The following is a 24,271-nucleotide window of genomic DNA, read 5'->3' as shown; positions in this document are numbered from 1 at the left end:
CTAACTTGGCAACTTGATTGATCATTCTTTTGTCTTAAACTTTTGCCATAGAACTCGTAATATATGTGCTTGACGGCATGCGTTTAAAATACATTAATAACACCGTTAGTAGTACAAGTTACCATTTTGTTATCATCAAAATAATAGAGATCAATATGATTATACCATTTGGTATAACACTTATTTTCTCTTGTAGACGCACTCGTAGACAGAAGTTTTCTTTCTTTTTGGTAAAGGAACTAACTGCCAATTTTAGTTTTGATGAAGAGACTCTCCTATTTATAAACTTAAATAATATAAATAGTTATATCCATGTCCCTTCTTTAGGAAACAACTTTCTATTGTGAAACAACTTTCCTAGAAAACAAAGTAAACTAAATAAACCTAATTATACCTTCCAATACTCCCCATCCAGTTGAAACATATAATTTCAACTTGTGACATAATTTGTCTCTCAATTCCCATTTTAAGCATAAAAAAGAAAATGCAAAAGTTGGTCTTAAAAACTATTGTCCATGTTGCTTCGAACTTGAAGCGTTTGTGGGTTCTAGGTCTTCAATTTTTGAGCTTGCATTGGGCACATGTATTTTCTCTCTTTCTCCACTTCAAACTAGAACATATTAGGAAATTATCTCATCTTGAAAAAACTTCAACAATCATCTTCCTCCTTATCACCTTTAATAACAAACCATCTCGTTATCCCAAAAAATACATATTAAAATAGACACGATCTCACAACGGTAACGAGAGGTTAAAATCTACAAAAAAGGTGAAATATTATGGATGAATGCAAATAATAAAATTTGAAATTGACTCAAACAATTCAAACAAAAAAATAGTGATACTAATCACTAAGAAAGAAAAGCTAGTCACAAAAGAACTACAAAATAAAACCCACTAAAGGGCAATAACAAAATCGACTTAAGAGCAATAAAATGTCACTAAAGGAGAAAATATTGGTTTCAAGACCCTGTTGAGATAATTTTGATGATAAAAACACTCAATTACCAATGATATGCCTTTAAGTATGCTTCGACAACATAAAAACTCTAGAGGAAATTTGTTGCAACATATATGTTTGACAGGTTGAAAACAATTCAAATTGCCCACAGAAAAAGAGAACAAACAGTTGTCTCAGAAAGTACACTATCCAAATGGTCTAGCAGCCATTTGACCGGATAAGAGAGAATTCTTTGGAAGCAGCTGTTTAGGGGAGCATCCGAACACTCAACACAACAAGCAAAGAAAACCCATAAGTTCGAACGATATGAAATTAACGACGAAACGGAAAAAGAGAGAAAACTCTTTGTTAGAGTCTGTTCTCCCAAATGTCCGAATGACCAACCAAATGAAGGCAAGAAGAAAAGCTACTTAAACAAGAGCTTTTCACTAGACAGACACCTTCCAAACTAAGATGAATAGAAAAGCCTTAGGAAGCAACCATTCAACAATCTGTCAAAATGGTTGGGCCAAATAAGTCTATGCCTAGGAGAGAGAGAGAGAGAGAGAGAGAAGGCAATGTTGACATACTATTCGACCATTCCTAAATCAAAACTAATATAATCTCAAGAACCTCTACAAAACTAAAGCAAAATCAGGATGAAAAGATAGAAAACCAAGTTGCCTTAGCTTTGCCAAAGGTAGAACCTACTTCAAAGTGCTCATTTAGTTGTAGTAAAAAAAAGTTTAGATTGTGTGATTTTCTTATTTATTTTGTAAATACTAGTTTACGTAACAACCTTCAGGAAACGGTGAAATAACCGTCCAAAGGATACTGAGAAGAATACATGGAAGAAAGGTTGGTCACTATAGCTCAAACCTCTTAAAAATTCATTCTTGCGTTTACATTTCTTAAGGTAAAAGTTCCAAGTGTCTTCTGCCACACTTGTATTTTTCAGTTCAAAGACATTTCCCAAAACCCAAACGTCTCAGTTCCTGGTTGAAAGGGATATATTATACAGAATGGTCAAATATTCTTACTGCTAATGTTTACATGTTATATGGACTGCTGATAATACAAACCTTTTGACCTAAGCCACTGACGTCAAGATACTGATGCAAGTTCCCAGATCTTTATAGTTCCATCATCACTTGCTGAAGCTAGCAACCGAGAGTCCTGATTAAGTAGATAAGAAGTAAAAGATCAGCCAATGAAATGAAAGATGCACTGGAAACAGCAAGGATATTCCATCACATATAGCATGGAAACAAAAAATATAACAGAAGGGGCAGTGATGTTCGCCCTAACTTCCCATGATTCTTAATTTTCCTTCCATTTTTTTAATGTTACTATTAGATGGAATTTTAGTACCCTTTTAAAACAATTTCATCATTTTGCCTGGAAAATGAACAAAACAAGATCAATCCATGATGTTACTGGCCCAGAGTCTCAGACCATAAAAGCATATGGACCTTCTTTTGGTAAGAAAACCACATAAAGTTTGAAGACCGTATACTAAGGTGCTTAGTTTCTTCTCCAATTGATTGCCAGAATTCTCCCTTAAAAAGTTCAAACAGGAATTCATTAGTTCTTTTGTGATTAACTCAGATGAAGAACAACATATTGTGGGAAAACCACCGTCCATTTGGATAAAACCTGTGGTCCCCAACCCTTTCTCATTGAAATTTTTTTCTCACTGCTTTTACTTTTGTTTTAAAGGTAAAAAAATCTATCTTTGAGCAACAAAGAAAATAATAACAGTTTTACGAGGACATATCTAACGAAATGAATATCCCATTTAATAGAACTGCAAGGCAAGGGTAAATTTTTTTAAAAAAAACTGTCTTCTTGTAAACCACTTATTGCTGGAAAAGGCATTCCATGTTATCTAGGCTGCATGCCCTACAAGCATACTGGTGTATGCAGTTTTAACAGCCTGCTATTTAATAAATAAAACCTTCAGGCCATTCTTTGACGTTCAATCATTTTCAGTAATACCACAGGTATCCTTTTGTGTTACTTTTTGTTCATGATGCTCTTGGAACAAACTTGGTCAACTTTTACTGAAACGTTTTGGGTTTCCTCCTCAAAAAGAGTTATGTTAGCAATACTAAATTAAGAATATTTTACTTCAGTTTTTCTTTTCTTTTTTTAAACGATAAAGAGGAGACTTTATTGGAAAGAGAATGACACACAGGACTCCCTGTGGACGACAGTACACAAAACTTTTTCCATAATAATATATCTTTGGGCCTCATACTTGAAGCAGAATCAGCAGAAAGCTACTGACAGGTTGACTTTAAAAAGTAAACAAAGTAGAACTTGATGAAGAGAGGAGGAAGAGAGAAAAGAAGCTCAGGGGAGAGAAAAGACGAGAGAATAGAGAAAGTTCTACATTTACTTTTTCCTATGAAAAGAAGAAAAAATTTTATTCCTATTTTAACTCTCTCCAATTACTACAAAAAATAAGGGTCTACCTAAGTTTTATTCATTGAAATGCCTGTAAATGCTACCCAAAATCTCCATAATGACACATAAAAGTTAAAATTCAAAAGAATCTGACCTTAGGGTTCCACTGGACTGAATTTACATCCATCTCATGAGCCTTTTCCTTCTTCAGAAACATCAGGAACGATGGACCACCCACCTATCTCACACAATTCTCATGTATTAGAGGGTTTTATGAGAAAATGCCAGATACAGTAGAGAAGTAAATGGCAACCACTCACACATAGACAAACATTTGAACTATCTCAATTATCAAGCAGAAATATCATTCAGAAAAATTATCACACCAAATCCAATTACATCCAAGTCATCAAATAACCAAGAAATGCATCCAGTTTGCCATCAAAATAGCAATTATTTTGGAACATTACTTCCTAGATGTGTTCTTTTTTATAAATTATTTCTTATAATCTCAAAAGAAAAAATTACTGGTTGCATGTTTTTATTATGTAATTTGCTCTTCATCCTCACAAGCATAAAACCTTTTACTTCAGTCCGATCTGTCATATATCTGGTCCTGCGGGAATTAAGGTTTTGGAGGTGGAAGAGAAGGAAATTGAGGAGAGAGAGGAAGAGAGAAAGAGAAGAGAGGGAATGGGGGAAGAGCCAGAATGAGGCTCATTGGGGGTCATGCACGACCCCAGCTCTCTTAAATAATAGGTTTAGGATAAGAATTACAAAACTGCCCCTCTACACTCAATAAAACTTGTTCTCCTTATTTCCCCCTAACTATGTATCCTATGTAAATGAAAATTTAACCACTAACATAACTCAATACATAGAAGAAGATTACATATAGAAATAAAACCACGGAGGTAGTAAAAAGACCAAAATACCCCTGGACATATTTTCTATCAAATACCCCTGGACATACTTTCTAACACTCCCCCTTACATATAGAAATAAAACCACCGAGGTAATAAAATGACCAAAAATACCCCTGGACATATTTTCTATCAAATACCCCTGGACATACTTTCTAACACTCCCCCTCAAGCTAGAGTGCATATATCCAGGGGTCCTAGCTTGAGACAAAAGGATAGAAATTTTTGGTTGCCAAGGGCCTTGGTGAAGACATCTCCCAACTGATCACCAAATAGGATAAATGGAGTAACTACCTCCTTCTTCATCACAACATCTCGAGTAAAATGGCAATCCACTTCTATGTGTTTCATCATCTCATGGAAAACTGGATTGCTTGCAATGAAGATAACAGTCTGATTATCACAAAACATACTCATTGGTTCACCTTGGTTGAAACCCAATTCTTGTGAGACTGATCTGACCCGCATCAACTCGCTCACTGTATAAGCCATTGCCCTATATTCAGCTTATGCGCTAGACCGGACCACAATATTTTCTCTCTTACTTTTCCAACTAACCAAGTTGCCTCTTAAAAAAACACAATACCTAGTGGTCGGTTTCCTATCCAGTTTGGACCTAGCATAGTCTGCTTCAGAGAAAGCCTCTATCTTCATATGGTTATTGAGCCTAAAGAAAATATCTTTTCCTAGAGCTCCTTTCAGATACTTCAAAATTCTTTGTGCAACTTCTAGGTGTGTTTTGCAAGGATGTTCCATAAACGGGCTCACTACACTCACTGCAAAAGAGATATCGGGTTTGGCAACTTTCGCATAAATTAACTTGCCCACTAACCTCCGATGCTGTGTTTTGTCATTTAATTCGGCACTCTAATCATTGTGGAGATCATGTCTCAATTGGTTTTGCTCCCAACAGATCATACTCCTGAAGCATATTAGTTATATATTTGTGTTGTGTCATCACAACTCCTTGTTTTTCGCCACTTCAATACCCAGAAAGTATTTCAATGACCCTGCTTTAGCCCATAAATCACCTTCTTGAGTTTACAAACTTTAAGTCTCCTCCTGAGCAACATACCCTGGAGGTTGCTCCATATATACCTCTTCTTCTAGATCACCATACAAGGAGGCATTTTTTATGTCTAATTCACATAGAGGCTACCCTTGATTCACTACAACTGAGATCAAAATACGAATAGTCGATAACCGAGCAACAGGTGAAAAGATTTCAAGCACATCAATGCCAAATGTTTGAATATATCCTTGGGCAACCAACCTAGCTTTATACCGCTCAATAGAACCGCCTGCATTATATTTAATGGTATAAACCCATCTGCAGCCAACAACTTTTGCTCCAAATTGTAAATCACACAATTTCCAAGTGCCCCGATCTATTGATGCCTCCATTTCAACATCCATAACTTGCTTCCAATGAGGTATAAAAGAGCATTCTACACTGAAAAAGGAATAGTGCAGGTCGAGATTGACAACGCAAACTTTTTATAGGTGTCAGATAAGGAATTAAAGGATACAAAGTGAGAAAAAGGATACCACATACCTTTCTTGGCTCCTTTCTAAGTGCAATAGGAAGGTGTAAGTCACTGCCTTTAGAATCCTTAGATGATTCAGAGTCATGGTCCGGTGTGAGAGATGAATCTAGATCCTGAGAAGAAGCTTCTTTCCTATGCTTATATACTTGCAAAGGCTTCTCAACAGTGATAACTTGTGAAGATCCAATAGGTTCATCAACAGGTGTAGGGATAACAGGGTAGGACCAAATGATATGATAGAATCTTAGGGTAACGATGTAGAGGAAAAGAATGTAACATTTGTAGATACAAATGTTTTTCTAGAGGTTGGGCAAAAACATTTGTACCCTTTTTGTGTGTGAGAGTACCCTAGAAACATACATTTTACAGCTCTAGGTGACACTTATCCTTGGAAGGTCCCAACACATGTGCAAAACATACACAACCAAACACTCGGGGAAAGATAGGAATTAATGGAGTTGACGGTAAGAGGACCATCATAGGAATTTTGCCTTCTAAAACAAAGGAAGGCATTCAATTGATCAAGAAACAAGCAGTAAGGACAACATCATCCCAGTAGGACTAGGGTACATTCATATGTATCATCATTATGCTAGCAACCTCCAGTAAATGACGATTCTTACATTCAATTACTCTATTTTGCTAAGGAGTAAAAACACAATACTTTTTTATGAATAATTCCTTGATTTTGACAAAAAATCTGAAGTTTATGACTCATGAATTCGAGGCTACGTAGAATATAAAGTGAGTAGCAAACTGATTTTTTATTTCATTGAAGAAATGTTTGAATACATCAAAGGCCTCAGATTTTTCTTTAAGAAGGTAAATCCAAGTGCACCTACTAAAATCATCAATAAAAGAAATAAAGTAGCTATGACCAAACAAACTAGTCACTGACAAGGACCCCAGATATCCCCAGATATCGAAGTGTATAATCTCAAATAAATGTCTGGATTTGTGAAATGATACTGGAAAAGAACTTTGTGATTCTTGCTCAGTTGACACAACTTGCACTGAAAAGAAAGACTTGAAGGAAACTCTGGGAAGACTTGAATCAGTTTCGCTACAGACGGATGACCTAGCCGCAAGTGCCACTGTAGAGATGAATCTGCTAAGTGTAATGCCTGGATATTATTTGGTCGGTGGCTTTCCAATTAATATAGTCCATTTCTCTCACGAGCAGAACCAGTCGTATTTCTCGTCATGAGATCCTGAAAAATACAATAGGATAAAATGTGAGAAAGCAATTCATAGACTTGGCTAACTGACTAACAAACAACAAGTTTAAAGGAAACTTGGGGACAAGGAACGTTGACTGAGACAGAAAAGAGGTTGGAGTAACATTGCCTACTTCTTGAATAGGAGACGTAGAACCATCAACTAGATTAATATGTTTTATATACAAAGACTCCTTCAAATTGGAAAATAGTGACGACATACCTAACATATATCTGGAAGCCCCTGAATCAAGAACCCAGGATGGTAATGAGTGAACATGATAAGCTGGCATACCTTAGTCAACACTGGTAGAACTAGGAACTAGGATGGAAGCATGAGCTACAAATGCAGAGGCTGAGGTAATAAAGATCTGTCATCCGTTGTGCAATTTGCTACTACTATTGTATCAACTTGTGCATCTCATCAAGAGCACCCGGTGTAACAAATGCAGAGGAGACTAAACTCCCGCTTCTACTATCATGATAGTGGAAGTAGCCCAAGCCGGTTTCCCAAATTTAACCCAGCACCTGTGAGAATAATGATTATTTCTTCCACAATGAACACATCTCCTTTCTGACTTGCCGTCACCACATCCTCAAATTGAGCCCCCTCTACCTCGGCTTCTACCTCTGCCTCTGGAAGAGTTCGTGGGGGTTGATGTAGTGTTTGAAGCATTGAGAGCAATAGCTTTCATTATTTTACCACCTTTACCTGCTTTGGGTACAATGGTCTTCTTAGCCCTCATAATACGATTAAAAGTGGTAGAGAGTAGGTATCTCATCTGAAGCTAATACCTGGGTTTTAATTGCATCAAATTCAGCGCCTAATCCATCAAGAAAGTTGGCAACCAGCAATTGATTTGTTGTTTCCTCAACTCATTTTCATCCATATTAAACAGGTGATATACATTAATCTCCTACCATATACCAATAAATGCACTGTAGTACTCTGTAACAGTTCTATTTCCCATTTTTAACCCAAAAAAATGGGTAAACAGCTCATAAACACGAGAGCGATTACTCTCCTGAGCATATAAAGACTCTATGGATAGCCACATAGCCTTTGATGTTTCACAATTCATCACTTGATTTCTCAATGTAGAATCCATGCTGTTGACAATCCAGGTCATAACTTGGTTGTCCTCTACTTCCCAATCAACGTATGGAGGAACCAGAGGATCATCTCTAATGAATTTCAATTTCTTTCTGCCCTTCAAATACATTATGACAGATTTAGCCCAATTAAGATAATTAGGCCCTGTCAATTTCTCAGATGTAATCATAATTGTATCTTTTCCACCAAATCCAAAATTCTCTCTAGATGGAGTGTAAACTTCTCTTGTACCAGCCACATTAGTAATATAGAAACACAAAATGACTAATTAATCCTTCCAAAAAATTTCCAAATTTATCACCAAAATGGGCCCCGCTCGCAGAATTAGGGTTAGGGCAAAAAATTAGGATGTGCATACTTCAACAGATCAAAATCCAGCAGAATGAATCAAATTGAACGAGAATCATACAATTTTTTTTTTTTATGAATGGTGCGTATATTGATAAAAAGGAGAAGAAAAATTACAAACCTAGGTCTAGGGGCCTGACTCCATAACAAAGTGTTCGAGAGAAATGCCCGCCTAGGCCTGGGTGTCTGCCAGGTGATTAGCAGAGCAGGGAATGTGATTCCATTTACGGCTAAATTACATATTTCATTAAACATATCCCAATGACACCATGGTTGCTAGAGAGGTTTGCACACCAATTGATAACCACTTTTACAATGCCTTCAATACAAAGAGGACCAGAGAGGTGGCTAGAGAAAATTTTCAGCCGGTGCAATAGTCCTTAAAGTTCTGCTATGGTAGAGTCAGAGTTGCCAAGGGGGCCTGCATAAGAGAAGAGGAGGTCACCAGTTGCATCGTGGATAACACCACCGAACCCTGCTGGACCCGGACAACCGAGAGCACTTCCATCAAAATTGAGCTTTATATGCCTGGGAGGAGGGAGGGCCCATATAGCCATGGTTGGGGGGCGAGAGGGCAGATATAGACCAGCGATTGTCTGCCAGTTTCCCTTGAAGTTTCTGAATTCTTTTTTATTTAGGAGCCAAACAGATACTTAGCTGGTGATTTGCTCTGTCAGAACCTCAAGAGGAGAGGTTTTGAATTTGAATTTCCTCCTGTTACGTTCTTTCCAAAGTGCCCAAATGATATGACCAATACAGCATGATATAATCATTTTACCTGTCTTTGGGAGTTTGGAGTCAATGAGTGAGAGGACAAAATCATACAAATTACTTCTCAATTAGGGCTGATGTCAACAATTCTATGATGAGGCAAGCACAGTAACAGGGATGGGTGGCGCACATCCCAAGAAATTTCAATAGAAACCCAATTAGGGCAATAAAATCATAGAGAATACTTCAATGATCAATAGAAACCAATAACCCTAAGGTTATGGCAGAGAAAAAGAGGAAAAACTTGAAGTTTTACGAACTTGTAACATAAAAGATTGTAGAGCTCCTCTAGGAAGTGTCCCCTTCAAATCTGATGAAAAACTGCAGTAGGATGCTCCTAGCAATGATCTACTGCTCTGATACCATGAAGAAATTAAGGTTTTGGTGGTGGAAGAGAGAAAGAGAAGAGAGAGAAAGGGAGAAGAGACAGAATGAGGGTCGTTGGGGGTCGTGCATAATAGGTTTAGGATAAGAATCACAAAAATGCCCCTATACATTCAAAAAAGCTTTTTCTCCTTATATCTCCCTAACTATGTTACCTATGTACATGAAAACTTAACCACTGACATAACTCAATACATAGAACAAGATTACATATAGAAATAAAACCACAGAGGTAGTGAAATGACCAAAATACCCCAGGACATATTTTCTAACAGATCCACACAATCTTTTTCAAGTCTTTCAACACACTTTTCGGTCCATGTCTTTCAACCTTCTACAACCTTGGTTAGTTCATCAACCAACACTAATAAAAGCCTTCTTACTAATGCACTATAAAGCCAAAGTCGACCAGCTCCAAACCACATCAAATAGTTCTCTTATTTTCTTGTCTTTTATTAGAAGTTGTAATTTAAGTTTACTTAGTTTTTTAGGAAAATATTTTCTTTTGGAATCCTAAATCCTTTGGTATTAAGGGGAAGCAAGGGCAGTATTGCAATTCTTTATTCATATGGACTAAATTCTATTTAAAAAGAGAGAGGGATCATCCATAGCACCCTTGAATCTCTCCATAACTGATTTTACGTGAATTCTTCTCTCTCACCTCTCACTCTCTCACTTTATCTTATCTCTAGTTCTCTCCGTTCTCTTCTCCTTTTCTCCTTGTGTTCTTGAAATCTAACATTATCATTGCCAACCCCATGTAATCTATTGCCTTTTCTTGAGTTTTTTTGTTGCTTGAAATGATATCCTTGAGCATTTTTTTTCTTGTTTTTTCACATCCATGTCAGCATTCTCATCTCTACTCAATGTCGCTTCTTCATTGTTTGTCAGAGCTAAGTGGTTCCGGTCCACCTGGGTTAGGTTCCGTCCACCCCTGGTCCACCTGGGTTAGGTACTTGGCTTTCCGCACTTAACAGACCGGTCTTTTGGGTTGTATTGGCTAGGCGTTTGACATGGTATCGGAGCTGGGCACCACGTTCCGCGTTCAAATCCCGGCAGAAGCAGTAGGGAACGGAAACGGTGGGTGTCAGAGCTAGGTCGTTCCGGTTCACCTGGGTTAGGTTCCGTCCACCCCTAGTCCACCTGGGTTAGGTACTTGGCTTTCCGCACTTAACAGATTGCTCTTTTGGGTTGTATTGGCTAAGCGTTTGACATTGTTAACCTCAACTATAAAGCTTCCCTGGTCTAACGACTATATTAAAGAACTTTGCCTTCATTGTTTCTGGTCTTATCCTATCACATAGCATTGTCGGCATCAGCCTCCTCTTACTATAGCCTCCTTTCTCTTTTAATATTAGCTTAGCATTTTCAGAAAATGCACATCTCACTTCCAATCTTTTGTGGCTGTAAACAACGTCTATCTTCATGTATCCTTCACCTAATTTTGGCTGTGCCAGGAGGAAATTCTAGTCTAGAAAATGTCAAAAATTAAAGCTTTCAACAGACTCACCTCACTACCTATCATCTTTTTCCTTTTTCTTTTTCTGGAGAAGCTTTTCTTTTCCTTTCTTTGAATGCAAGAAAGCTTTACCAATACACATGATAGATACATGCAGGACTCATTTTGCATGGTATGTAAGAGATTGGGAAATTAAAATTAAACTGACTAATACTATTCTAAAATGAAACCGACAACCTTTTTTTCCTTAAAGCAACGGAACTGCCAACTTGACCAAACTTTTTCATCTTTGCATCCAAATTTAACTGCTTAAACCACAGAAAATAAAATTTGAATTTCTGGGCCTACCAACTAAAGTTAACTTAAACTTAACAAACTATATTAAATTTGATGCTCTTAAATGAAGAAGTTCAAACACAATCAATATAAAGAAAAGGAGAGATGTCAGATACCAAATCAGAAGCACTTTCAACAAAGAGACGTATGCCATCATCTGCTGCACCACTAGCAATCACACCTTCCCTGATGCATTCAAAAAAGGGCATTTCAATGCAAAGAAGTTGATTCATTTGTCCAATAATCTAAGGTGAGTTATCAACTAAACAGATCGAATTACAAAAAACATAGTAGCTATACACTACTAAACATGCATAGACACTACTAAAGACACCTGAAATACAAAACAATTGGATTTTTCATGAGAAAGAAAAAGGAAACAGAAAGAACCAGCTGTTAGAGAGAAATCTAAGTTAGAATTGAGTAACAAACAGAATCCTCAATTACTGAAATTTCCAATTATGTGTGGAAACTTGCGAAGGAATAAAATTAGGCACAAACAAAAGGTACGGGGTAAGACAGGTTAAAACCACAAATATCTGACGCATCCTTGAGATGGATGTATAACTACAACAGAGACTACACTATGACTGTTTTTCCCTAGAGTGAATGACTTCCCTCATAGCTCACTTCCACTGAAATGAGCTTCACCATATCATGGATGAACCCCTCTCCGACATTCTCTATGGCCTTGGCTCTTTTCTACAAATATATTGTTCTAGCAAAAACATCCAGCACTTGAACAACAGCTTACATCCTTCTATTGACACAACTCCAAGAAGCTGCTGAACAGGACTACCTTAAACTGCTCCAAAAATGAAAAATCCTCCTCAAGATATGCAACCTAGCCTGGGAGAACCAACAGAACCAGCAGTGACAGAATGCTCGATAGAAAATAGTAGAATCCTCAAAAAGCCTCAGAATACATCTTGATAAAGATCCTTGGAAGTAACTTCCTCTGCAAAGCCACTACTCCATCATAAGTCATGACCACAGCTTTCTGGAGAACCCATGGTATAGGAGATTCAGTAACCAGAGACACTCTCCAGGACCTGCCCAGAAAAAAAATGAACTCACATAGCATTCAGTAAGAGGTCAAAATTTCTCAGGTGGTACCGCAATTGCCCCAGACATTTCCAGCCAATGCCCAGTGGCAGGACGCATTTGATGCTAAAGCTGATATTTGTGGAATCATTTTTTTGTTTGATGGCAGCATTATTACATTTTTTTAAATGAGCATTATTACAATTATTTGTGCATTAACGCAAAAAAAAAAATTAGGAAGGAGGTTAACCCCCCTTGGCGACTCCTGCTCGGGTTCAAGAAACAATTTTGATATTTCCAGCTCCTTGAGTGTTAGCTGGTTTCACATCCCTAGATCAGTTAATGCCACTGTCAAAGAAAGCACCTTGCTCTCTCACATGGTCATTCATCAGTTTCTGGTTATATAATTTCTTTGCTCCTTTGTTATTGAGTTTAGCTCTGCATTCCTCTCTCCCTCTTCAATAAAATTTTCACCCGCTTTTCAAAAAGAAAAAAAATACACACGGAATGAAAATTTTAAGTGAAAAGAGTCAATGAATCCCGCAGCACCAGTTACCTCTTGTCAATGGAATTTTGAGGGCTCTAGCAAGTTGTTTCTTCCGTCTTCGACTTGAGGTATCATATTGACATATCCATTTCAATGAGGGATTAACTATCAAGATTTCTATGAAATCCTTTCTCAAAATTGTGAAATCCAGGGAGAGGGGAACATTCATCCAAGTTCTATCATCTGTAATATCAAACTTCTCTTGACATTATAGTACATGACCAATGAAAAGTAACAAGTCTAATGGGACAAAACTCTTGATCAATTCAGCAGTACATAGAAATCAATCTGTGGAAATACCATTGGTTGCATTTGATGTGCCATGAAGCATATTAAACCAAATATTGAATAGGGACGTGTTACAATCCCCTGAGTAAAATTGCGGACAGCTAACTGGAGTATCCACAGCCTTGGGAAGGCCATGGATAATTGTTAATCCAGGAGTCGTCTCTTAAAGGAAACTATTTCTGCATAAATGTCTAATAATAAAAAATGTGGAGAGACCTTACTGATGCAAAACGGATATTGGAATTGGCATGCTGGTATGGGAAGCTTTCATTTAAAAATGGTCTCTCCTTAAGTGATGTCCTCAAAGCCACTAGGAGATATGTTCACTAGACTCCTTGGAAGAGGTGAACACTTGGTATTTTGTAACAAGCTGGGACTTTTTGACATTTACTCTCCAAGGAAAGTGTTAAAATACTGGTACAGGGATATTTTGGTCAATGGACCATCTCATATGGTTGTCATATGTTTCTAGCAAGTTAGATTACTTATCATCTATTTACGTTTTCAAGTCTTAGTGAATTCTGATATTTAGTGAGAAAGATATAAGTCTTTTTGTACTTAAGGTCGGGCTCAAATTTTGAAGCTGATACTAACGCAGCACACGACTGCTTCCTCTCAATTTCCTCTCTTCCTTTCTCTTTAATCCTTCCCAAGTTTGATATTCTTCAGACAATGTATTCAACAAATGAAGAGGAAGTATGGTATACCGGTGAAGCCAGTACATGCATTACCAAATATTCGACAGAATGACAAAGAGAAAGAAGGTTTATTTTCAGAGCCTCAAATTTTAATCTGCATAGAATGTTTAAGGATGTAATTACCTTTCTTGCACCGTTTGAATTTGTTCAGGAAGATCCTCAAGACATTAATATAAATGTCAATGAGTTGAAAATCGGAAAACCCACAAAAGTCATAGTGGAAGAGAGCAGATGTTATACATTCTGGTCCTTCGGAGGAAACAAGGAGCAAGTTCATAATTTATCTAAACCATTTTTTTTGAAAAAATAATTTATCTAAACCAATTAAATGCTACCCATGACAATATACCACGGCAAAACACCTCCTGGGATACCCCATGATAAGTGTAACGAGGCAGATTCGACTTACATTAGAGTTAAGATTTTCCGGTAACTGTGAGACGAGAGAGAGAGAGAGAGAGAGAGAGAGAGAGAGAGATACTTGGACCAATCGACAGAGAATATTGTGCGATCATGATATCCAGAGAGAGTGCACAGATGTTTCCTGAAATACAATAAGTGAATTAAACAAAAGTAATAAAAATGAAATGGAGTAGTTTAGGTTTCTATTCCAGTAACCTCTAAGGTCCGTTACCCAATTCATTGAAGTGAAATGTCAGACAACAAAATCTATAAGGGGACATACATATGATGCATGAAGAGGTCAAGGCGACCAGCAAAGTTCGCCTCCAATGGAGAACTGAAACTTTTTGTCTTTTATATAATACAAAGATTGGCTAAGAATGAAAAGACACATTTTCCAAATACTGATTCCACCTTCGCATCTCACTCACCAGGGTCTCCAGCCATCACTGCTTGACTGTGTCGGATCATTTCCAGTGTCCCATATCTTTATGGATAAATCATCACTGCCACATTCATATAATAATGCTTGAGATTGTTCTAATGACCTTGTGATTTACATACAAGTAATACAAGGAAAAAAATATCATAGAAAACCATAAAAATAATATTATGGACGAGCAGTAATCACATACCTACAAGTAACCATTCTATCGCCTTTGTGGTTGAAAGATAAAGCCCACACTGTAGATGAATGTCCACTAAAACAACACATTAACATCCAAATGTTCAGTATAGTTACATCCAAATTTCTATTAGAACAACAAATCTACATTCAAATATTTATTATAATTAATTTTGTATAAAAATCACTAAAAAGTGTATCATATTCATTAATGCAAAATTGCATTGTTAAAAAATTTCTCTGGGGACTGGTCAGGCAAGGAAAGATCTGTAACCAGGAAAGATTCTTTAGTGTTGAAGATGTTTATTTAGGGCAAAAGCAACACTATTAAATAAAATCAACATATAGAATGTCAGAATTATAATAATTAAGTTGCAAAAAATTATATAGTATAACAAATAACAGTGCATGTAAGTGTTAAGAAGAATGAGGTCAGCTATTCTGAGTTTTCAAAATGTCTGAGCCTGTGCCAGTGTGCGAGCCCACAACAGAGAGAGATAGGGTGGCACCACCGACCACCGGTCACCGGCCCCAGCCCCACCCTGCACCCACCTGCCGGCCGTTGCACCGCCGGCAACTCTGCCGTCGGCATCTCCAACGACGACCACTGACGCTCCGAGCGTCATCAAGCTGCAGAGTCGTCGTCTCTAACAGCGACGGCAAGAACACCGGCGAAGACCTCAAAAACTCTTCCGGCGAGCAACGGCTGGCGTCGACAGAGCCCAAGGATGCAGAATGGACAGCCGTCTTCCAGTGATGAAGAAGAGAGCATCTATTTAGATTTTCCTATGGGAAAAATCGAGTTACTGTCGAAAAAGTCGTCCGGAGCTCGGGAACTGTCGTGGGGATCAGTTCGGCGAGCGGGACAAAGCTCTCCTTCGTTTGCATCTCCACAACAGCTATTTCGGCTTTCGTCCAGCAGTTTCTACGCTGTACGGAAGACAAATCGAGGATTACACACGAGCTATGGTCTGGAAATACGATTTTCCTCTTCTCCGTTACCTCTCTCTGGTCGCCTTGATTGCAGAATCACTCAGCGATGAGGGAGCACGATCCTTGCTTGCCTCTTCATCCCAGAGAGCACAAACTCCGGCTTCGGCTGGAATGAACTGGCTAAAGCCCTCCAGAGCTTTTCTCCAGTGCTGGCGAGTTTTCCAGCGACAGAACCCTTGTTTTTCCACCTCTCCTTCTCGAGCCTCGCCAAGACCTTTTCTACCCCACACAACCTTTCTCCTCCTTTATCTCTCCTCTCCTGAAACACCTCGACCCAAACCCTCCGAAAAAGCCTACTGCAGTAAGCCTCTCTGAACCAGCAACCAAAGCCCCAGAAAATCATCTGCCTACCCCCAAAACTTCTCCATGATGGGTAGCTTGCCCTGGCACGGTCTATGACAATCCATTCCACCCCCGAAATCGAAAAATCCAGCATTCTCCAATGGTTGTTGGATAGTCTAAACCTCACATACACCCCCAAAATCTCCTTCCTTGCCCCCCAAACCTGGTTTGTACACTTTCGTACCCAACTGGAGACAATGGCGGCCCACGCCCTCGCTCCTCACTCGCCTTAAGGAATCTTGGGAATAACTGAATGGCTTCCATCGACGCCATCCAGTCAGTTCGGGCAATGGGTGACCATAACAAGTTTGCCAGTGGAGCTTTGGCAGCCTTTGGTCTTCTCTGGCATCATGGAAGAGTTCGAATCCATGTGATCCTTACAAGATCACAAAGACACATAATAATTGTTTTAGACCGTATCACAAGCCATTAACTTTTAAGTTAAGACACCAAAGAGAGTAAAGAACTACACCTTCAAGTTCAATCAATAAAAGCAATTGAAAAATCCAATCATGGAGGGAGAATGCAGACTTCAAGTAGAAAAAAACTCTACCTTAAGTTACAATTTATGGATTGAAGATACAATGTAAAATAGATAGATGGAAAAGAGATTGAAGAGAAAAGATAAGAAATAAGAAGAAGAAAGGAGAAAATAGGTCAGCAAGGTGCAGCCTACTAGATGGGGGAAAAGTCGACCCCCAATCCTCTTTTATTAATCTCTCTTAAGTGATTTTTAAAATTTGAGAAAAATGCCCCTCATGAGAAGGCTTATACATCAATGACTAAAAAGACTTTACAGCATATAGAATTTAAAAGTTTTTTTTTTTTTTTGAAGAATATAGAATTTACAAGTTATAGCACACCAACTTTAAACTACCAATCTGGGCCACTTTACCTACAATATTACAGGACTACCAACGCATGAAATTACTAAAATACCCTTGACTTCTAACAACTGATTATTGGGTTGAACCTGTTTCTATCCCAAAATGATTAGCCACTCAGGAGGCCTATTACTCAACCTTATTACCAAATCACTTTTTTTAACATTTCTCAATGTGAGACTTTTTCCAACTCATACATTCACCGCCTACATTCAAGCTTATACTTAACAGACCTGACACGTGGCTACAAACTCCCGATGGAGCACATAACACATAAACTCCTACCTCATAAAGCCCAAAATACACAAACTCTCACTTCATAGAGCCCAAAACACACAAATAACATGGGCAGTACAAACTCAGCCTTGGCTCATGCACACATCCTAACTTTGATACCACACACTATTGGGCTGAGCCCAATTCCACAAAATGACTAGCGACTTAGGACACCTATTTTTCAACCTTATAACTCAATCACTTATCTTAGCACTTTTCAATGGGAACTCTTTCCCACTCAACAACTAATTTTTTTTATTGTACAAAACTTTTTCCCTATTTGTGTTGTTAAAGTTGGACTATTTCCTCCCATCACTAGCTGAAGTTAGGAAACTTTTGAGATAACGTGCTTAAGATCCCCGATCATTGAATTTGGTTTCTCATTTAAACCACTTACGGTCGTGAAATTTGATAAACAAGGTGCCATCTTTATCATTAATAATTCAATTATTCACGAGAAAACAAAAATATATTGAGATAGATTGATCAAATAATCATGTATGCATTAATAAGTGGAAGGTTTAGTACTCCAAATCAAGTCAGATAAACAATCAAGTGACATTTTTACCATACCTTTAGCCAAAAGGAGCTCCCACCACTTCATAACAAGCTCAGCATGTTAGGCATACATGCTCTAGCTTGAGTGGCAGCTTTGAGCTTATTTATTTCGTGTATGAGGCGATATTTTTCATACAACTTGAGAGAGGTGGTTTCTGTTATAAGATGAGGGTATTTCAGACTTGTATAACAACTACTCAAGATATCAATATAAGAAGACATTTTGTTATTCATTCTGCACAGGTAACTTCTCACCCCAGGTTCTCATTTTCTTTTTTGTATTAATCTTCTTACTACATAGCATTGATATATTCTATGGATCTACAGAGAAGCTATTAATCCCAATGCAAAGCACAGATTATACAGTAATAATGTTCTTACTTTTTTTTTTACGAAAATAATATTATCACTTTACAGGTGCTTAATGATGCAGCGAGGGAATTTGTCTCCCTGGTGGATAGGACAACCCTCAGAAAGCCCAAATTGACAAGTGTTCCATAAATGTTCTCAATGAGTGACAATGACACTCAAGACACATGCTAATGTCAACAATTTGGAGACCATTTAAATTGCAAATACAATATCTAAATGAACTAACTACAAGACTTATTAATAGAAGGCTATAGCAGCTAACTAACAACCCACACCAATTCCATAGACAAGAGGAGACCATGTTAAGCAAAAATACCCGCTAGATTCCCCTAATGTTTGCACACAATGCCAGTCATCTGTATCATTATCCTCCTCCACCCAAACCTGCCATAAATATCAAATTGTGAAAAGTTGAGATTTTAGCATAAATTTCATCCTTTTTGTATAATATAGTCAAGTTGCATTTTTTCCACTTACAGTATTTTAAGTTCATAAGCTAATCACATTCAAAAGTCAGATGTTGAAAAATTCAGAACAAAATTAGTAAGAGAAAGCCATCAATTTTGAAGAATACCTTAATAGAGTTATCATAACTAACAGAAACCAAAACATCCATAGAAGGATGCCACTGAACCATCTTTACATCCTGGGTATGTCCTTGCAATACTGAAGCACATTCAAACTCATTTCCAGGTTGAACTTCCCAAATCCAAACAGATTTGTCCCTACCACAGGTGGCAAGTAAAGAGCCAGATGTATTCCACGAAATGCTTTTGACTTCATTTTCATGACCCTGTCAAGGAAAAAGTTAAAAAGTAAGAGAGAGAGAGAGAGAGAGAGAACTAAAAGTAGTAATGTCCAGACCATACTGACAAAGAATGGAAGCTAAAAAAAAAAAAAAAGGATCCATACCTCTAATGTGGCAACACATTCCATATCATCTCCAACATGTTTCCAAATTGAAGTAGTCGCATCAAAACTAGCAGCAGCCAGCAGCATTCCAGAAGGTGACCATGCACATGATCTAACTGTTCGGGTATGTGTTTCTTCAAGAACTACCTGAGAACCAGCAAGCAGAAACCGAAATGAAGATTTCAGTACATGATCATATTTTATGCAAGTCTGGTTCTGAATTATAACTTAATCGCAGCCAGTATCAAATAATAGCCACACGTACAAGCACAATGGATTTTAAAAGAAAATAAATAATGCTGCAAAGAAATTGACCGTGTAACTCAGCCTCAATCTCCTGCCCAACTTTTCATAATGCAAGAATTAACATAGTTGAGCGTTATAAGAAAATTAATCCAAAATTTTCACAACCACTTCCATAAAAATCAAACAAATGACACAAAAGGATAATCAGCGATGAGAAAAACTGAGATAATTGAAATCAATGTCAATTCTTATGCACAGCAGGCAACATTCAACATCGTCAGGAGAAAGCTTTGAAAGGGATAAGACTGCAGATAATCAATTTAACATTCAATGAAGTGTCCCACTACCGAAGACTATATAATTAAACTGAAAGTTTCAAATGCCAACATGTTCACAAGGTATACAACAAACTCCCTATCAATAAGGGCAGGCAAAAAGTAAAATATCTGTAAGAAGTCACAAGCTTTTTTTTTTTTTTTTTGACGAATAGAAGTTAGAAGTTAGTTTCTATTTTAGTTGAGTATGTTAATGACACATTGTAGTTATTTTAGGTACACCTCCTTAACTGAAGGCAGAATTGTCTTCTTTTTGTAAAATTGAGAACCTAATGAAGTGAAAAAAGATGGATGTTAGAGGAGAGACTGATAATTTTTTCTCTCTTTGTCACTTATGTGAAAAATTCTTCTCCAAATCCTGATTGCAGTAGATGTTTCGTCCTCCTTCCACTTTTCTTCACATGACAGCATAAGAACACATTATAAATCCTCTCATTTCTCATACTATCAGAGCTGGACACCGAGTTTCGGAAGAGACTTAAGTCAAGCCAAGATAAAACAAACCAAGAAAAGTCAGATTTTCAAATTCACTTCAGGTTAGAACAAGTTTTTCCTTCTTCTCCTTGTCTCCATTTTTTTTTTCTCAGTGGTTTACTACTAATATACTTATCCAAAGGTTGCTTTGCTAAGTCTAGGAGGTTTTTAAACCCTGAATAAACTGAGGTAAGCTGCTACTATAGTACATGCAAGAGCATAGATTCTCTTTCATTGGAGTCGTCAATGTGCATGATGGAGAGTCATTGTTGCTGTTGTCATTAGAGTGAGCAACGAGTCATGTTGTGGAATCAAGCCCCTCTCACAGTGATTGGGACATGATCCTAATTGGGAGATAAAAGCGTCTTTCTTTTCTTTTGAGTGTCCGCCTCTCTAAGGAAAATAAAAGTTTGGAGAGAAGGTCGTGTAGGGAACCTTGCTGAGTGTTATTTTTGGTACTTGTCTTCTTAAGAAACTCAGTTTGTGTTGCTGCGTGTAACCTAGAAAGTTTTACCTAGGTCAGTTCAGCATTCCATTTCCTTGTTTACATCAAGCTCCAGTCTTTAACTCATGTCTGGAAGTAGTGAAGTTGTGTCTCCTGTTATAGACAATGACAAGTCTCATGACAAAGAAGGACAATCAGGTCCTGTTACTTCAGTTGAGTTGAATGGCAAAAATCTTTTGATGAGGTCAATAGCCTTAGAGAACTATCTTGGGTTTTGAAAGAAATAGAAGTATCTCACTGATGCTCCTCCTTAAAAAATATCAATCCTTCTGTTGCTTGGAAGCAAAACATAGTTAATAGCATGAAGCAAAAGATAGTTAATCAAGTTATCTATTGCAAGACTGCACATGATATTACAAATGCACTAAAAAGAAGAATGTTTCAAGAGAATAACATGTCACCATGTAAGAGAATAACATGTCACCATGTATATGATCTTTATACTCTATGGTACCAATTCAGAGAGGTGATCGAAATGTTATGAAACATGTCAGTGAGTTAGAAGGTGTTTACCAAGAAACCATGAATTATCGCCCACTTATTATAGATGAAAAACAGCTTGAAAGACATAGAGGACATAAGAGTTATAGGGTTTCTTCATGCCCTTGGACCAGAATTTGAAGGCATTCGAGCTCAAATTATTGCAAAAAAGAGTTGGTAGTTTTTGAAGATGCAGCCTCATAGGTTGCAAGGGTCGAGTTGGCTATCGAAAGACATAAGAGTTGCCACTATGAAAGGTGAGTCTTCAGCTTTGAATTGTTCCTCTGCTTATGAATTAGTACCAAAGCTCCAAATTTTAAAGGCCATCGGAGAGGAAGACGGGGAAAAAGGTTCGTGGAGGGCATGAACAAGGTGAGCTGTATTTTCTAGTTGCACATGACAATTCCTCATCCTCTATCTATAATCAACAGTAGCTCCAATGCATTAGCATGTTCGGTTGGGCAATCCCTCCATATACAAGTTAAATTGCTAGGTTCATCAATCAAAGTTTCAAGCCCATTCTTGTGTAAGTCCTGTCAGCTTGGTAAACATCATAGGAGTAGTTTTCATATAAAGAAGTGGTTAGGAAGTTCCAAAAAAATTCAATTAGTTCATTAGAATATTTGGGACCATGTGGGGTACCTACTGAATTTGGTTTTAGGGTATTTTGTTACCTAAAGAAGTGGTTTCAGTATTTTGTTACTTTCATTGATGACTTTAGTTGATGTACTTGGGTTTTTCTTTGTTTTATTCATAAACTTGGACCTAGCCATGATAAACGATCACCTCGGTCTATTCAATTCACTTTCTTGGGTTATTCTTGTTTGCAAAAGGGGTAGAAATTTCTTGATTCTCAGTCCCATAAGATCAATATATCAGCTGATGTCACCGTCTTTGAGTTAGTACCTTATTTCTTTAACAAGTCTTTGGAGCCAGGTATTCTGGCCCAACATCCAATCACTCCTATTATATCAGACAACATAGAAGGAGATCCATTTGAGGAGACTACAATTCCAGCAGCCTCAACCAGTTATCAGCCCCCTCAGTATTCAGCCCTCTCCTTCATCTAATCCGGACAAAGAGGTGTGAAGTGAATAAAGCTGGACGTGAGAGGAGGAGTGACTGATTCTCTTTTCTCTCTTTCCACTTACGTGAACTTCTTCTCCGAACCCTAATTGCCACAGATGTTTCTTCCTCCTTCCACTTTTCTTCTCAAGGCAGTATAGAAACACATCATAAATCCTCTCGTTTCTCAATTTCAAACACATCAACCATTGTAGATGAACTTAAACCTATCATTTCTCGAGAACGTTGATAAAAACCTGTTATTTCATCAGCTTCTTTTTTTTAGTAGTATCAGAAAATTAGAGCAACAAACCTTGCATTGCCACGTTTTCTGGTTCGGATTTCGCTCCCAGATCCTCACAGTTTTGTCTCCGCTACAAGACGCCAACATCGACGGATTGGAGGGGTTCCATGCGAGGCCCCAAACCCTATCTGTGTGCCCTTCAAGCTTCTGAATCTCTCTTAGTTCAAACACCCCTTCGACAAAATCCATTTCTACGATTTCGAGAACTGCGATGCAGATCAACTAGATTCCAGTTCACTTCAGCTGTAGGAGCACCGGCTCTCCTTGATGTCTGAAATGGACCGTATGAAGAGGAGCAGAGTGCTCACGTGTGAAAAGAAATTGAGGGAAACAGGAGCCGCGCGTGAAGTGCACACGCTAAGTTTGCTAAAGAAAATGTTTTTTTCGTGACCTAAAAAACATTTTCTTGTATTAGTGCTTAAAATAAAAACATATAATGTAAATAAAAGAATAAGTTATTTTTCATAATATACCTAAACAAATATAGTTGCTTTTATAATAAGTAATTTAATGGAATATTAAAATATATTAATATAATAATATAATAATTAAATAAATAAGATATTTCATTAATAAATTCAGATAGATTGTAGTTTAATTTAGATTAATACAATAATTATGTGTTAAAATTAATTGATGTATTAATTAATTATTAAAAATAAAATATTAAAACAAAAATGTATACTTTTATAATGTCTAAATACTTTATCAAATTTTTACTTTAACAATATTTTAATTATCACTATTTAATATAGTAATAATAATAATGAATATAATATATAAATAAATAAATTTATTTATTTATTAATAACATAAGATAGATTTAAAGAATTATAAATTAATAATATATTTCCAAGAAATTAAAAAGCATGTTTAATTAATTATAAAAATAGAATAATTAAACAAAAATACTTGATCAAATGCTTACTTTAATAATATCTTAGTTATCACTCTTAAATCATTAATTTAATATAGTAATAATAATGATGAATAAAATAAATAAATAAATAAATATAGTATTTTATTAAAATCTTAAGATAGATTTTAATATAACATTAATTAATAATATAATGTAAATAATAAAATTATTAGTTTAAGTAACTATGAAAAATAAAAAATAAATACACAAACAAATATATTTATTTTTAAAATTTATAAATAAAAATCTACATTATGTATATTATCTAATATAAATAAATAGGATACTTTATTATAAAAAGACTTTAGTAAAGGGTAATGTGGGTTACTACTTTTAAAGCCATGATAAAATAATTTCTTGAAAAAAATGCTTGATAATGAACCGAGTTATATGTAAAAATCCACAATTCGCAATATAAAAACAAATGTTTAGATAACAATATATTTGTGTCTTTAATATAATAAACATCAAGTTAATACATGTGAAAGACAATATGCATGTTCAAATTTAGTAAGATACAATAATCAATAATCACACCATATGTGATGCTCTTG

General features: G+C 36.8%; 1 protein-coding gene across 1 annotated transcript; it reads right to left on the bottom strand.

Moving 5' to 3' along the window:
• Positions 1-1,785: 1,785 nt before the first annotated feature.
• LOC137950523 (protein CIA1) lies at positions 1,786-23,117 on the bottom strand. The gene is made up of 10 exons (XM_068797041.1): positions 22,808-23,117; positions 19,390-19,536; positions 19,052-19,270; positions 18,794-18,861; positions 15,063-15,128; positions 14,859-14,933; positions 14,507-14,569; positions 11,565-11,634; positions 3,504-3,587; positions 1,786-2,116 (listed from the first exon to the last, which is right to left on the bottom strand). Exons 1-10 carry the CDS (start codon positions 22,985-22,987, stop codon positions 2,045-2,047), a joined length of 1,044 nt encoding a protein of 347 aa, XP_068653142.1. The 5' UTR covers positions 22,988-23,117; the 3' UTR covers positions 1,786-2,044.
• Between the last annotated feature and the right edge of the window lie 1,154 nt (positions 23,118-24,271).

The sequence above is a fragment of the Aristolochia californica genome, unplaced genomic scaffold, assembly GCF_029961685.1.
Source record: "Aristolochia californica isolate CCGP_79_NKW_82.1479 unplaced genomic scaffold, dmAriCali1.0.hap1 SCAF_14, whole genome shotgun sequence".
Taxonomy (NCBI): domain Eukaryota; kingdom Viridiplantae; phylum Streptophyta; class Magnoliopsida; order Piperales; family Aristolochiaceae; genus Aristolochia; species Aristolochia californica.
The sequence above is the reverse complement of the archived record's forward strand: the minus strand, read 5'-3'. Positions and strand labels throughout refer to the sequence as shown.

What these genes read in the sequence shown, in the direction of transcription:
- LOC137950523 (XM_068797041.1), bottom strand. Translation starts at nt 22,987, where the DNA reads ATGGATTTTGTCGAAGGGGTGTTTGAACTAAGAGAGATTCAGAAGCTT. An exon ending in ACATTAGGGGAATCTAGCGG is followed by an intron (nt 15,129 to 18,793) that starts GTATTTTTGCTT and finishes GTGTTGTTTTAG; the next exon opens with TGGACATTCATCTACAGTGT. An exon ending in TTGAAAGTGCTTCTGATTTG is followed by an intron (nt 3,588 to 11,564) that starts GTATCTGACATC and finishes TGTGTGAGATAG; the next exon opens with GTGGGTGGTCCATCGTTCCT.